Source organism: Glandiceps talaboti, chromosome 17 (assembly GCF_964340395.1).
Source record: "Glandiceps talaboti chromosome 17, keGlaTala1.1, whole genome shotgun sequence".
NCBI classification, from domain to species: Eukaryota; Metazoa; Hemichordata; class Enteropneusta; family Spengelidae; genus Glandiceps; species Glandiceps talaboti.
In genome coordinates this window covers 6,766,362-6,782,128 of record NC_135565.1, presented here as the reverse complement: position 1 = coordinate 6,782,128, position 15,767 = coordinate 6,766,362, and the positions used below count along the sequence as shown (strand labels likewise).

The 15,767-nt window shown below is 36.2% G+C and overlaps 1 protein-coding gene across 1 annotated transcript in view; it reads right to left on the bottom strand.

The window, feature by feature from the left end:
• LOC144448302 (myosin-IIIa-like) overlaps positions 1-5,171 on the bottom strand; it is a 28,043-nt gene extending 22,872 nt beyond the window's left edge. Inside the window, exons 1-2 of the mRNA XM_078138489.1 lie at positions 4,726-5,171; positions 317-465 (exon numbers count right to left, since the gene is read on the bottom strand). Coding sequence (XP_077994615.1) covers positions 317-421 — 105 coding nt within the window. The 5' untranslated portion in view covers positions 422-465; positions 4,726-5,171. The remainder of the gene's footprint in view (positions 1-316; positions 466-4,725) is intronic.
• Between the last annotated feature and the right edge of the window lie 10,596 nt (positions 5,172-15,767).

Below are 15,767 nucleotides of genomic sequence, written 5' to 3'. Positions count from 1 at the left end.
ACTCGGACTGTAACAAGTACGGAGCGTATAGTCCTACAAGCCATACCCTACAATGATCTATTTTATTCCGCCACGAATCGAAGAAACAGAATCCATAAGCAATTCTGCCTGGCGTGGCAGATTGAAGAAAAGTAATTTATCGAACCACGATTTAGTATCTGACGTCGACGTAGCTTGTACCTCAATAACCATTTTATTCTATTAATATGATATTATAAAAATTATTATATAGCTTAACCATCTTTTTTTGCTCCAAAGTTATGTTTGTAAAAAATAAGGAGAAAATATAGTCGACTGTCGTTGTCAGTATACTTACATATATTAAATCTTTATGGTATCTGTTCTTCAGTTGTTCTAATATCGTCTTTTCGTTCAACACACTGAGGGTTGCCAAGTCGTCCACCATTTTACTATCCGCCATAGTTGTGTTCCGGGTTGAAGTCTGTCACCCTTTTCTATCAATATCTGTCAAAAAATTACCACAATAAGTCACTTTAGTTAGACACGTTAACACGTGCATAGCATGAACACTACTGTTGCCCGGGAACACGTCGTTTTTTGGAATAATATGATGGTTGAAACTTTAATAAAGTGACTCGGAGTTGTCGTCTGCCTCCAAGCTGTTTCATTGGATTAATCTGGACAGAGAATCGAGCAATGTCTGTTATCGTGTCTGAGGCGAGCATGGAAACGAAATACGGTACCCCTGACCAGTAACTCCTCTTTCCATCAATAAGCTGTGTTCGTCAAATCGTTTCTATCTCGTGGGGGAAGGAGGAACGGGTGAAGCGGCAACTTTTATGTTCTCGATAAAGCGTTTCTCGTCAACTTATATTGACAGTTTCGGCTGAAAAATAATAACGTGTTTTAAAATGTTCAGAAAATACATGTTTTTTTCACCACGAAGGAGAAAAATGAAGTAGGGAATCAGTAGTACAGCTGTTGGTCTGAACATAGTAATTTCTACATACCATGGGTGTCGATAGATATTTCAAGAGCTATTAATACTATGGGTATCTATAATAATTTCAAGAGCTATCAATATGGGTGTCGATAGTAATTTCAATAGCTATAGTCTATAAGCATCGATAACGATTTAAATATTGAATTGTCTGCACGTACATCAATCAAATACCAATTACTGCGAACCTTGACGATGAATGGTATTACATGTAGTGTAGTGTACACTGTGTATTTGGAAAATATTGTATTGACATTTGAACTATTGTGTAAATAATCAATTTATTAATTACTTATGAAATATCGAATAAGGCTAAATATTGTCATTGTTGTATATTAAATGGATGGGGGATAGATAAAACAATTTATTGAGAGAGAGAGAGAGAGAGAGAGACAGAGAGAGACAGACAGACACAGACAGTCAGAGACACAGCGTCAGAGAGACACAGACAGACAGATACACAGACAGAGAGAGGTGGAGACAGAGACAGACAGACAGAGAGCATTGAGCGTGCGTTACCTAGTGTTTTATAATTATGAACTGCGTCAAAAATAACAAAATTCAACACAATATTGAATGTAATTGGATAATAATAACTAGTTTATAAATTTAATAGCCATCATCATTTCCTTTTTTAATAACAAACAACTATATTTGTATTTAGAACGTTTGCGATCAAAAAAAAAATAAACAGCGGTGGAACATTAATGAGATTAATGGCAATGTAACCGACTCATATAATATTACGTAACAAAAATAACATTGTTTGTTTCTATAATTAGAAATTGATTCATAATGTAATAAATATATATCATGAATGTCTATTTCAAATGCTATGTGAATCATTGGCGTACAGCCACCTGTTAGATCACCGTGATGACGTCACTGTAGACAAGATAGGGGTAGATGTTATCAATGTTTAAATACGACTTATCGAGCATCCGTGTTTGTCTTCCGTGATGTTGATTTTGTATCTGTCGACTTTGAATTTTACAGGGTTTTTTCCGTGTTTGGACGTGTATTTGATAGACCGGTCAACCGCAATTTGTTAAATTCGTCTGTATCTCCTGACAGTGCGATGCTGGTATTAAAACACAAACTCTGTGAATAATTAAATGCACTTAGCGGCTGAGAGAAGGGTAGGCGTATCTTACAGACAGAAATTGGTTATGTTATAGCATGAGTTCAACTTTACGCCACGTTGTTATTTTCTGAGGTTGTTCTTAGGATAAACAAATATAAATAATTCCGTAAAGGTGAAATGTCATATTTGTCTTAGCGTATGCTAAACGACGTAATCGTGGTGTGTTTGTCTTGTCACAGTGGAGAGCTGGAGATATGACAGCCAGACGAGTATGTGTCCGTGTGTGTCAGATTATTATCATAATAATCTGACACACACGGACACATAATGACAGTATGTCTGTCAAATTTTTTGAACTGGAGTGTTTTATTTAATATGACATAAGGAGTGAAACAGTGGCGGTGGAGAAATAGAGAGAGAGAGAGAGAGAGAGAGAGAGAGAGAGAGAGAGAGAGAGAGAGAGAGAGAGAGAGAGAGAGAGAGAGAGAGAGAGAGAGAGACTGAGAGAGATAGATAGAGAGAGAGAGAGGGAGAGAGAGAGAGAGAGAGAGAGAGAGAGAGAGAGAGAGAGAATGGGGACGGAGGGAGGGAGGGAGGGAAGGTAGACAGACAGATAGACAGACAGGGAGGGACAATGGAAGACAGGCAGGCCAGAATAAAGCAGACCAGGTCGAATCAATGATATACCAAAAAAGCAAGCAGTAACATTCAACAAATTCATGTCTATACAGGATTAAAAAGTCTAGCATTTATGACATGTAATCTTCATATCGAGTTGGGATAGGATTTATTTGACAGATTTACTTCATTTGGGTTGATGGATATGATCAGCACGGACATCATAAACAGGTATAAAACGGTACACGCCTCCTTGAATCAACGATATCTCGTTATATGTAGATCTATACATAAAACCCTCACGTGTAGAACCTCAGACCACTATACCACCATAGAGTGGTCTGAGGTAGAACACTTTCTCCACTTGTCGTAAAATCCCAGGACTCTTTACGACATTAATAAAGCACACTCCCAACTGTCGTAAAGAAACCCGGTCTATTTCCGGCAGCGATATAATTCTTTTCCCAAATTGCTGTAAAACCACCGGGCCATTTTGCGGAAATAGACGAAAATGTTTCCCAACTTTTTTTTAACGAGAGCGAAAGTACTCAGACTGGTTAATAATAACGAGAATACAATGTAGGATAATAATTTAAAGAAATCATTGTATATTTTAATGGCTGTGCCATATACTATCACTATGGTAAGTGATAAGATCAATTAACATTCCACGAGCGTTTCTACGAATTTCCTACTATAGGGAATGTGTCGTGACATGGGTGATGACGTGGCTAGTTTGAGTTTACCTGAACCGAGTACTTGGACTCGGTTTTAATAGTTACATGTAGGCAGGAGACGTACCGGTGATTCACTACTCTAGTCCCTATACGGTATCGCTATGTACACCTCTACTGGTTAACAGACCATGTTGGCATCCAGACTCGTGATTTACCGGACTAGATTTTTTTTATCAAACTATCGCACGAAGTAGTTAAAAATTACACCGACACGGCAACAACAGAGATACCGACGTCAAAATAGAGCACGAGGTGCAGATAGATATCGAGATATATTGTGACCTACAAGATAATGTATTAAAACTCATCTTCGATTGTCTATCATAAGGCCTTCTGTTTGCCTGCATATTGCCTTCGTGTCTCTCCAAACACGGAAGGGGGGGGGGGGGTACGAGACCACAGAGGCATGTAGGGTGTACTCATGATAATAGCATTAGACGTGTAAACAGTTTTATAATCGAAAACAACAACTCCAGGAGCGACCCTTTTTGGCATGAAGTGTTTTCTGCGTATACTGTACAATTTTGTGGAATGGCGAGTATTTGTTTTATATACTGATTACGTTCCAAAATTTGGTTAAAACGGTTGTGTTGGCATTACATATAGTTCGAGCCTGCAAATACAACTGGACGTTGATCGGGTCCTTCGAGCTGGGTTGACAAACACTTCTAACTGACACATGAGCAGGGTAACTTGATCCATTTCAAAGGCAAGGGACAGAGTTACACACGGAAAAAAAATGTTATGTTTCTAAACTGTACACCGATATCAATAGAACTAAAATGGGTATTATATGAAAAGGAAACTTCCTGAAAAGAAATTTAACCTCGATAATTCGTTCAGTATCCTCGATTATTCGTGCCCATGGACAAAATGGTATTGACGTTCTTTAACTCTGTATTTCTACATGGTCACTGACTTTATAGACTAAAAAATCCTGCGGCCATGAATGTAACTTCATCCCCTGTTTTGTACACGCAGACAATTTATTATGCAAATTTAATCAAACAAAGTGAAAACACGGTGAGAGTAAAAACAACGTACTGTTGACAATGGCCTTGTGATGCATCGAAACAAAAGCATACCGAAAAAATGCGGTACATGTACTACGCCCAGGGAAGTAACGCTACTCCAAGAAAATGCACTATTTCGGTAGCATGGATTTTGTTTTGCTCGATCTGCGGTGACGGGGGCCATGGGGGTTGGACGTACAGGGATACAATGATTGGCACAGGGTGTCAACATAACTAGAGAGTATGTACCATGGCGGTAGGAGGACAGTTATAACTAAGAAACTACAGTAAAATACACTGTGATTGTATTACCTTTTACTATTGACGCCCTGTTGGCTACTAAATCAACGTTAAACTTCCATAGATGAACGCTAGATCTTCAGCTGGGAGTCGATGCTAGCTCTGTTGATTTTCGGTAATATCTCGAGTTGTCAAATTACAAACTTCCAAGGTTCCCGTTCACCGATTGACCAAAACTAACTGGTAAACTTCGTATTCCAGACGATGACAGCAATGTATGTTCCAGAATGGGAAATCGTATTAGATGTAGGCGTACTGTTAGTGTTGACGGTTACCGTCCGAGTGTTTATACCGGTCACTGTTCGATCGCTACTGGACCCGGAAATACGCTTTGGCGATCACTGTCCGTGTACGCGGTATGCGTTTGAGTTATGTGTGATGACGTAACAACCACCTGTTGATGAATACCAGACTCGTAATCACTTTGCACGTATGCCCCCTACGTCCGATACACATTGACCAGTCTATGTTGTGATATGGCAGCTTGTGTAGATATTCATACGTAACAACCCAAGGCTTGGATGTTGATGACGTCATGTATTCCTTTGCTAAAAGCGCTGTATTCTAAGAATCAGGACAATCGGCTTATACCCGTCCATGGTCTTAATTAGTCATATCTCAGACGACAACACATTTACTGATACATCCGTACCGTGGCCGTGGACCATTTATTATCTTATTCTTAATGTCAGTTTATATTGTGAGCAAACTTTGGGCTCTAATATACCTCATTGAGCAGGGTGATTGAAATGGCTACCTGTTGAATTTTTTTTCGCCATACAATACCTTGACATAGTTATTTGACTTGTGTTTTTTTCTACCTATGATGACAGGCTGGGTTGCACGCTGCACTGTACCGTGTATATGAGCATAGACACTACACGAAAGACTCCGTGATCTGAGTAATAAGGACTAACTCGAAAACCACGACTTGGTTACTTTCGCTGGGAGTGTCGTCTATGAAGAAATGAGTCATTCATACTACACACAATAGCAACTTACAATGGCGATATTGGTGACTGTTACGATAACTACGGGTATTACCTGATGTATTACTGAACTCTTACTATGAAAGAAAACTTGAAAACCTGTTTACAAGGCCACGCCCCCCCCCCCGACACACACACACACACACACACACACACACACACACACACACACACACACACACCTCCCCCGGGGAGGGGTACTCATACAAAGTTATATGGGTATACGCCGCCGGTATGTGCCGCATAAATGGGTTACGTTTTTCTCGAAAACATCCCTAAACATGGTTTGACTTTTCATCTGGAAATTTCCTAATCATGGGGTCAATGACCTGGGAAATGTCTTCATGCTTTTTATCCCTAACAATGGGTCTGCTTTCAGCCTTTGAATAATTATACATGGGTAGACTAGATGTTTTGAACTTAGGTCGCACATCAACATCCCAGTCTTGGGGAGTCCCCGTCTACACACATGCACATGCACACGTACACACACACACACACACACGTACACACACACACACACACACACACACACACACACACACACACACACACACACACACACACACACACACACACACAATCATAGCATGAATTTATTAACAAAAGAAACTGTCGATATGAAATAAACCTAATTCGCCTCTTTGGCTAACTGTTTCTCACTACAAACGACCAGAAAACTTTAGTAAGGTCGGATCGCTACCGTCGAGTTTTTTTTTTTACCAAGGGAGAGAAGATTCATTAAAATTGTCCATTTGTTATTGACGTCGATTGATGTAAACAGGCCACTGTGGCTTTACTTTCTGGAAACGATTACACAAATCAAGTAATAAAACAGTTCACTAAACTTGACACGTACTTTCATATTTTTGAGGTTTTGTATATATTATGATGATAATAATATCATGACAAATTTCCTGCCCAGAACAGTGACAACCACAACCCTGTAATTACTTAACGGGGAGAATGTTGTCTCCTTCTAGTACTGGCGTCCGTTTTAAGGTACCGCACACAGCGCCCTCAGTGTCAATAAACATTAATATTTGGCATTACGTCTTTTCTATTTGCAAGTAGGATATTTCAATACAGGTTGGATTTGTTTGGATGAAATTTTGTTGAAAGATCACATATGAGACGAGAATCAATTGATTGAATTTTGGTGATAATTAGATTCTGGATTATGATGAACATTTAATTCAAGCAATGATGTTACCAGTATCAGGCGGCAAATTCAACCCCTTGAGGGCGCCGTTCTAAAGATTTACATGTGTGCAGCCTTGAGGTACAGTTACTTGGACATTTGTATCCCTTTCTACTCTGTCCTACAACCACCGCCAAGTTTAAGCTAAGCGTCAATCCATCGATGTCCTCATACAAAACAATACCTTAATTAGCTTCTTAACAACTTCCATACATGTAACACATTCTCCTGCTATAGTTTTGCAGTTACCACAAGTACAGGTACTGATGAAAGTTCTCAAACAGGTCATTGAGGTATAATTTGAAAGAGGACATTCATAGATTGACTCTTTGCTAAAAAGAGATTGTGCCTACAATCCTAATGCATGCACACACACAGACACACATAAACTCATACATACATACATACATACATACACACACATACATACATAGACTCACACTGACATGCACACTCATACATACATACATACCTACATACATGCACACACACACACACACACACATACATACATACATACATACATACATACATACACATACGCATGAACACACGCACACATACACACACACACACACACACTGAATCCATATCAACACACTACACCAAACTCAACAAGTACTTTGTTGGTGAGTAGCAATAGTTTATTGGATTGCTATAATATATAGAAAGATGAAAACCAGTTTAATATCTAATCCTTACTTTTGGCACAAATCTTATACAAGTGTATATCTCTATAGACTGTATCATCTATATCCAATCTAGTCTATCTAGGTATATAATAGATCATCTATCACAAAATAGTAACTATAAGTATATCATACTATGGAAAGAGTAGACATCTATAAAGTACTTTCAATGAAATATTGATAGGCAACATTTAGCTAGACCACAGTTCTTTTACAGTGCACGAATAAGCAGTACGGTCCAGCTCTTCTTCAACAGTATCACCCCAAGTATTTCATTGATATTTCAACCACACAGCAAACTTGCTACATGTTGTGATGTACTGTTGCCTGTTGGAACAAGAAGTGCTATCATAGCAACCTTTGCAGGCTTTCTAAACCCGAAGTAAACAGGTAAGAAAATTTTTACTCACAGAGTCAACACATTTCTTGGAAGTAACTTGCAAATTTATACACTACCCCATCAGCATTATCAGGGGTGTACCACAATATGTTATTGTCACCTCTGATAATGTTCATGAGATGTTGGTGGACAATTTGGGATTCTATTTCAAGATATTTTTCGACTGCGAGAAGAAATTTTCATGATTAATTATGAATGCAGGGTCTATAAACATTCAGTCTTACAATGACATTGTTCCAAATAGCTTTTGCTGCCGTACATGTGTAAACTTATCTCCATCCTATCTACCTAAGAGATTCAAGTAACACACACTTTTCATTCATTTATTGCTAGCTAAGAGTTGCCTATCAAGCGACGATAGAAAAAAGTGTCTATAAAGCACCCACAATATTAGTTATCATAAAAGTTGAATGATAACACGAACCTGAGGAGCCTGAATAAGTTTCATTATAATTTAGTTTCAACACATTTTTTTTTTCTGTTTTTGATTGGATAATTTGCATTCCTCGATAAAATGTGTATATATATAACACCACATAGATAATAATGTCTAATTTATGGTAGACCTACAGAGTTCTCACGTAAAAAAAATCTTAGCATTAATCAACCCAAACTTTATATTGTATATATTTGTACATGACGTTGAAGTACAATATGACCAAAAGTAAACACAAGCAAAGTTTTAACCAGGGTTCATATGTTCCTGGACTGTCCAGGAAAAGTCCTGGAATTTCACAAGATTCCTGGAAAAGTTCTGGAAAAATGCGATCGATGCTTGGAAACTCATTTGACTGAACAATCAATGTTATTTGTTGTAAACTCTTGATAGTTGAACAAAATATTTTGAGACAAGTTTTTTTTTTATGCATTTGCGATCTGAATTTCGTTGGTTAACATGACCAAAGTTGATCTGAATATTCCTGGAAAACTCCTGGAAGTCCTGGAATTTTATTTGACTTTCAATGTATGAACCCTGTTTTTTATGTTCGAGTTGGAAATCTGTCACTCAAGTTGTTTGGTATCAACCACAGTCATAACTATACAAAGTGTGTAGGCTCGGGGGCCCTAACCTTAAACTCACCATACATCAACCCCAACACTGGAAAAATATAATGCAACATCCACGCAATAAATTAAACTGAATAGCTTTGGTGTTATATTCAATACTTATAACAAAATTGCCTTTATGTTATACCACTCCATGTAAAACTTTTAATTATTGAAATTGACAAATTTTATCAAGTAATTTAAGTAACTTTTGAAATTCAATGTTTTTAAATATAACTTGCTGGTTTGAAAATTGGATAACCAGTGATAATTATGAAGATTAACAATCGATATTTGAATATAGTCATTACAGGAGATTTCATGTTAGCTTGTAAATATGTTATTAACGATTATCAAGATCAGTGAGACTGATCGCAAGGTTTTATGTTGAAATAGACACAATAAAGATAACACACAAACATCCCTTACACAGTGTCTGCTCTGTAGACAAAATAAAGATAACACACAAACATCCCTTACAGTGTCTGCTCTGTCTTTTGTTAATGATGGCAAAAACAGACACAAATGTAACAAAATACAGAGCATACATCTGTAAGGGATATATTTGTGTGTTATCTTTATTGTGTCTAAAGAGCAGACACTGTGTAAGGGATGTTTTTGTGTTATCTATATTGTGTCTACAGAGCAGACACTGTGTAAGGGATGTTTGTGTGTTATCTATATTGTGTCTACAGAGCAGACACTGTGTAAGGGATATTTGTGTGTTATCTTTATTGTGTCTACAGAGCAGACACCTTGTAAGGGATGTTTGTATGTTATCTTTATTGTGTCTACAGAGCAGACACTGTGTAAAGGATGTTTGTGTGTTATCTTTATTGTGTCTACAGAGCAGACACTGTGTAAGGGATGTTTGTGTGTTATCTTTATTGTGTCTACAGAGCAGACACCTTGTAAGGGATGTTTGTATGTTATCTTTATTGTGTCTACAGAGCAGACACTGTGTAAGGGATGTTTGTGTGTTATCTTTATTGTGTCTACAGAGCAGACACTGTGTACGGGATGTTTGTATGTTATCTTTATTGTGTCTACAGAGCAGACACTGTGTAAGGGATGTTTGTGTGTTATCTTTATTGCGTCTATCTCAACATGAAACCTTGTGATCAGTCTCACTGATCTTAGTACATTGTTTAATATCATTTGCAAGATAAGACGAAATCTTCTGTAGTGATGTTATGGTCAAAAATTGACATTCCTAATAAAGCCACATTGGATAAAATAGTGTCTATATCAAAGGCTAATACAGTTTAGTGAAAAGCAGTTAGATCGATCGTATGACACTATTTGGAAACAGCTCACAGCTCACACACACCTTCAAAGTTTTAACTAATTTTTTTCCTGTGAGACGTTTTCTGTATTGTTTCATCAACCATGTACAATTATTAATATTTAAGTTTGCTAACTATGTCTTTATAATTATGTAAATTAAGAACAAAATTGATAATTGGGATGAATATGTATACAACCCTCATTTTGTAGTCTATTTATTTAAAGTCCTCTGATGATGTAGATCCTATTAAAGCTTCACAAGCTGTAACAGGAATATTATTTTTTCGATCAAAAAACTGACAATATATTCACTGAAAATTGTTAAAATACCAATAATTAGACATTGTACATGTTAATCAGTGATTGATATTATCCATAATCAGTTCAGAAACAGATTGAAACTGTGATCACATTGAGGGTGCTGAGTTTTCGGTATGGACCCAAATCAACTTATTGTATCATATCATATATCATGTGTACAGCTACAAAAATATGTTTACCCACATGTAATTCAATACTGTTCAGAGTGTACAATATTATGAGTAAGTCAGTATTTCCAACAAAAAAGTTGCCAAAAAAAGGGTCCCGTTACAGCAAGTGCAACTTTAAAGAAATGCACCAGGTAGGTCACTATCTCATTCTATTTTCACTTGAAATAATCTAAAAGAATCAGTCTAAGATGAAAGTGCTTTTAGGTAATACTTGGCTAAACAATATTTAGACTAGAGTCTACATTCTGTATTTTAATAATTGATATAAGTTTGAAATCCATAAGTGATATTTCAGCACCAGAACATCAAGCATTGTTTAGAAGTTCAAAAACATTGACTACTAAATCTTCACAAAACACAAAATAATAGTTAATTCAACAAAGAAATTGAAGATATGACATGACTGTGTATAATTACATCCCTAGAGTAAAATGTTTTTATATAATTCTAACAAAAAAGATATTCTTAATAGTGGGCATTTAGCAGTCTTATCATATACCCCGTGTTACATCTGAATCACCTCCATTGCAATTCAGTGGGGGAACAGCGCCCTCACAGTCATTCAAAGATTTGTTGTATCGTGCCAAGGCGCATTTTGCCCAAATACAATCAGTTGTGCGAACTGTTGAACCACTATTGTCCAAAAATAGGTAAAAGAATATTTTCTAATTTATGCTCCATATGGTATATGATAAAATATTTACAGATCAGATATGGGTTTTGCAGACCTTGGTAATGAAGCATACAGGTCTGACCTTGGGAAGGCCCTTATGCCATACAACCTGGGTCCTCAAAACCAATATCTGGTCTGTAAAAATCATTATTACGTCAGACAAACTATCAAACTTTTCAAATTTCAAATGGTAGTCATCCAATATGGGAACAAGATAAAATATACATTTGTGATACACACAGTTTCGGTGATTTTAGATGACATCGGCTGTAATAGTTTAGAATATGGGTTTTTAACACGGTTATATTTCATCATGAAAACATCACACATAATACAATATTGCAGGTGTTAATATGTTTTTATGGTTCAAACATGCATGTTGTTCCTCCCAATGTTGTATTTAATAATAGCATTGCCCACAAGGGTACTAATATAAACTTAGCTGAATGGTAAGGCTCCTGATATGCACATGAAACATTTGGATCATCAGAAACAAATTAATTAATACTCAGTACTACACGCTAGAATGCATACATTGATAGCTAAAATGATGTAGGCTTGGTGTTTCACTCATGGGGCATTACGTTTGTGACACAGAGCTAGACATATTTAAACTCTAGACTAACAATAAGAGAGACACAATAAACATAGCAGGATCCAATCACATTGAACACTGATAAGCATTGCTATTCTTTCACAGTGCAGTAAAAACAGGCTTCTAATGAAAACATTACACATTGATGTTTCTTTTCGAACTGATAATCAACTTTTCAACTTGACTACTTCTACATCCCCACTGTGCACAACACCTATATAATTGTTTCTTTTGCATTAGAAGTTGTCTGCGGGTGTGTATTTAAATGTCATTTCACCTGAGTGATACACCAAGCCAACATCATTTTAGCTGTATGATGAACAGATTTAAGGTGGAATGTCCCTCAATCAGAAATTGATTTCCCTGAAAATCAAAGTTATTAAAATCTCTCCAAACTTAGTCTGGATGTCAACGTGGTTTCTAACTAAACCATGTCTGGTCAAAGTCCCTCAATCAGCACAAAAAGTTGTTCATCCAATCAGTGAACCCCAACTGTTCTAGTGACATAAACAGTGTATAAGTAGCATCCTCAGCTGACAAATATACCATATTTGGACATTACATAACTGCCCCAATAAACACTAACTTTATGAGGGACTGTTTTATTGGTTAGAATTGTGTGATTGATTAACAAACACATGATGTTAATGACTGTGTGGGTGGCTGTGGATGAATTTTAGATTACATCTCAAGCATCTCAGGACTTCTAGAGTAACGACTTTGACTATACTGTGAGTGGAGGGTGTAAATGGTAATGATACTGTATAGGAACTACCGGTAAACTACTCCAAACTTTAACCATATGTAAATTTATTCCCTGGTCCTTTGAAATATTAACAGAAATTTGTTCTTCAAAATCTTGTTTTCAAGAAAATCAACAATCTTTCATTTTTCCCACAAAGTTACCACAATAGTCGGTGGCCATATTGGATTCTAAAATGACTAAATTTTGACATCATTTTGACCTCTATTTACATAATTTGTATGGTGATCCCTAGATTTTTGTATTGATTTTAACTGAGAATTGGTTTGAGTTTTCTTGAACAAAGTAACTGAAAATTATTTCCGAGACACATTCTACATTAATCTATGAAACAATTGACACATTTGTAACTACCGGTATCTATGTAAACAATCTACCGTACAAAATTTTTAGCAACGCCAACTGCACAGAAACAAACTTTTTGAATAAATGAACACATTAAGATGCAACATCTATTGCGATTGGCTTATACCTTCCATTCTAATAACTAAACCGCTATATCAACCAATGAACATCTATTTTGCATTTGAATAAGAAAGGGTTTAAATTTCTATCTTTAATAATCTTGACTATTTAATTTGGTAGGATATAACGCAAATTTTTCCCCTAATATTTAAGAAAACTGAAGATATGATCTAATATGTACAGTGATGAGATATTCAAAATATGTAACTCTCTTAATAGATATGAATTTTTAACATTTAAATCAAGTTATAAGATAAAGTGACATTTTTTCACAATTTATACTTAGTTTATTTTGTCATTTAAGGTTGGATACAATCAGCTGTTTGCTGTTCTAGACTGTGGCAAGAATTAACAATGTGGACTATCTAGTGAAGAGATATACACATTTGTCATCAAACTAGGGAGTCAGTGTGTGGATCAGAATATGATGAACTCCTTAACTTACATTCAACTTGTATGGAATCATTGGATTTCATCTTGAATTGAGAATGTGGACTTACTAAACAATTTGCTATTAAGCTGGGGGTGGGTGGGGGTGGTCGGTGTATGGACCAGAACATAAGACCCCCTCACTTGAACCAAATGCATGTAATCATTCAGGGAGCAGACACAGTTCTTTTTTATGAAGTGGCGGTTGGCTAGTACACTACACCAATGAATCAATGTCATCACTACAATAGTAACTTGCTCATGTTCTTACAAAATGTAAAACAGGGATTCTGATAAAATTCAGAGAAACCAGATTACGGGTAGTCATGTTTTTGAGAAGGCCACTGATTCTATAGTACGTACATTCACCAGGTTCAATGACCTGAGTTCCGTCCTTGTATTACAAGATTCCTAATTTGGTTGCCTATGGGAATTAATCTACACAAATCTTACACAATTCTTCTCTCCCTGTTACTAGAGTTATAAAACCTTCACAGTCTATTCTATATTACTTGTTGTTTGGTTCCTCTAATTCCAGTGCTGATATAGTCTTTTACTCTGAAGATGAGTTGTAGCTAGAAATGTCTATAATAACTTGATTTCCAAGGACTGAAATAACATTTTATTCCTAAATGAACACATCATAGTATTCAAATTAGCAATGGAGAAGACACCCCATGCTGATGTTTCATAAGATAAGACTCCTTAACTCTCCACATTAAACATACCTATGCTGTTTTTATCTTTTCATCCGACATTACTTAGTAAGAGACAAGGTACCCTTAAGCTGATGATGATTCATAATATAAGACTCCTTAACTCTCCACATTAAATGTATCTAAACTGTTTTCATCCAACCTAACTTAGTAATGGACAAGATACCCTTAAGCTGATGATGATTCATAATATAAGACTCCTTAACTCCCCATATTAAATGTACCTATACTTTTTTCATCTGACCACAACCTTCTTAATTCTATAAAACACAACAATTTTGATTAGAACAAAGTGTACTGACCGTATAATATATTTGACAAAAAAATAAATGTATTTACCACCACAAATAAATCTTATTGGGAATACCTATGTTGAATATTAAGTAACAATTGATTTCTATTCTATATTTATAATATGTGATAAGTTTTAGAAATTCTAATTACTGAAATAGTGGAAACTAACAACTGATTTGTTCTAGATAATTTGTTCAAACTAATTCAGATTATACCTGCTATATTGCATTTTTTGATTATATTGCTAAGTTTTTTAAATACCTATTCTGTGCTTCTGTGGGGGTGGGGGTGGGGGTGGGGGTGGGGGAGGGGGTGGGTGTGGGTTGACCTAATCATTTCTCAACATATGCTTTAGGAAAGTGTTAACTGACTTCAAATCTCAGTTTACAGCATGTAATGATGTGTTTTCTATTCTAACAAAAAGTGTTATGAAATTCACTCTTTTTTAAAGTTTACGTTACAATATATATTATGTTCACAGACACACTACAATGTTACACCACCCGATAATTTGTCAAGGAGCAGTGCGCCCTCTAGAGTCTACGCCAATTTGCTGTGACACTGAAATACAGAACTTTCCTGTGTCCAACCAACATTTGATGTTTCCTTTAATATCCCTAACTTTGTGATAAATCAAAAGAAAAAACTTATTTGTATTTTTGAGGAGCACACAGTGATTTTTATCAAGCAAGATGACGTTCTATTTCAGAGTAATCCCGTTATTTGTATTTTTTGTGTCTACAAACAAATACTCAATGTAGAAAGAGAATGAAGTGGCTTTTAGTGTACACTTTGTACCATAAAAATAAAAGTGACAGTTGTATTAAAACCCAACAAAAGCACAGTAGAGGCAAAGACTGCACCACACCTACAGTGTGCCTTCTCAGCTAATTTGATGCATCACTGATACACACAATTTCTAGGGACGCACCAAATTTGGTGTTCCCCTATCTCTTACTATGTGGTACTGTGACTCGCAAGAAATGGCAGTTTTTATCATTTTGACTCACAACAA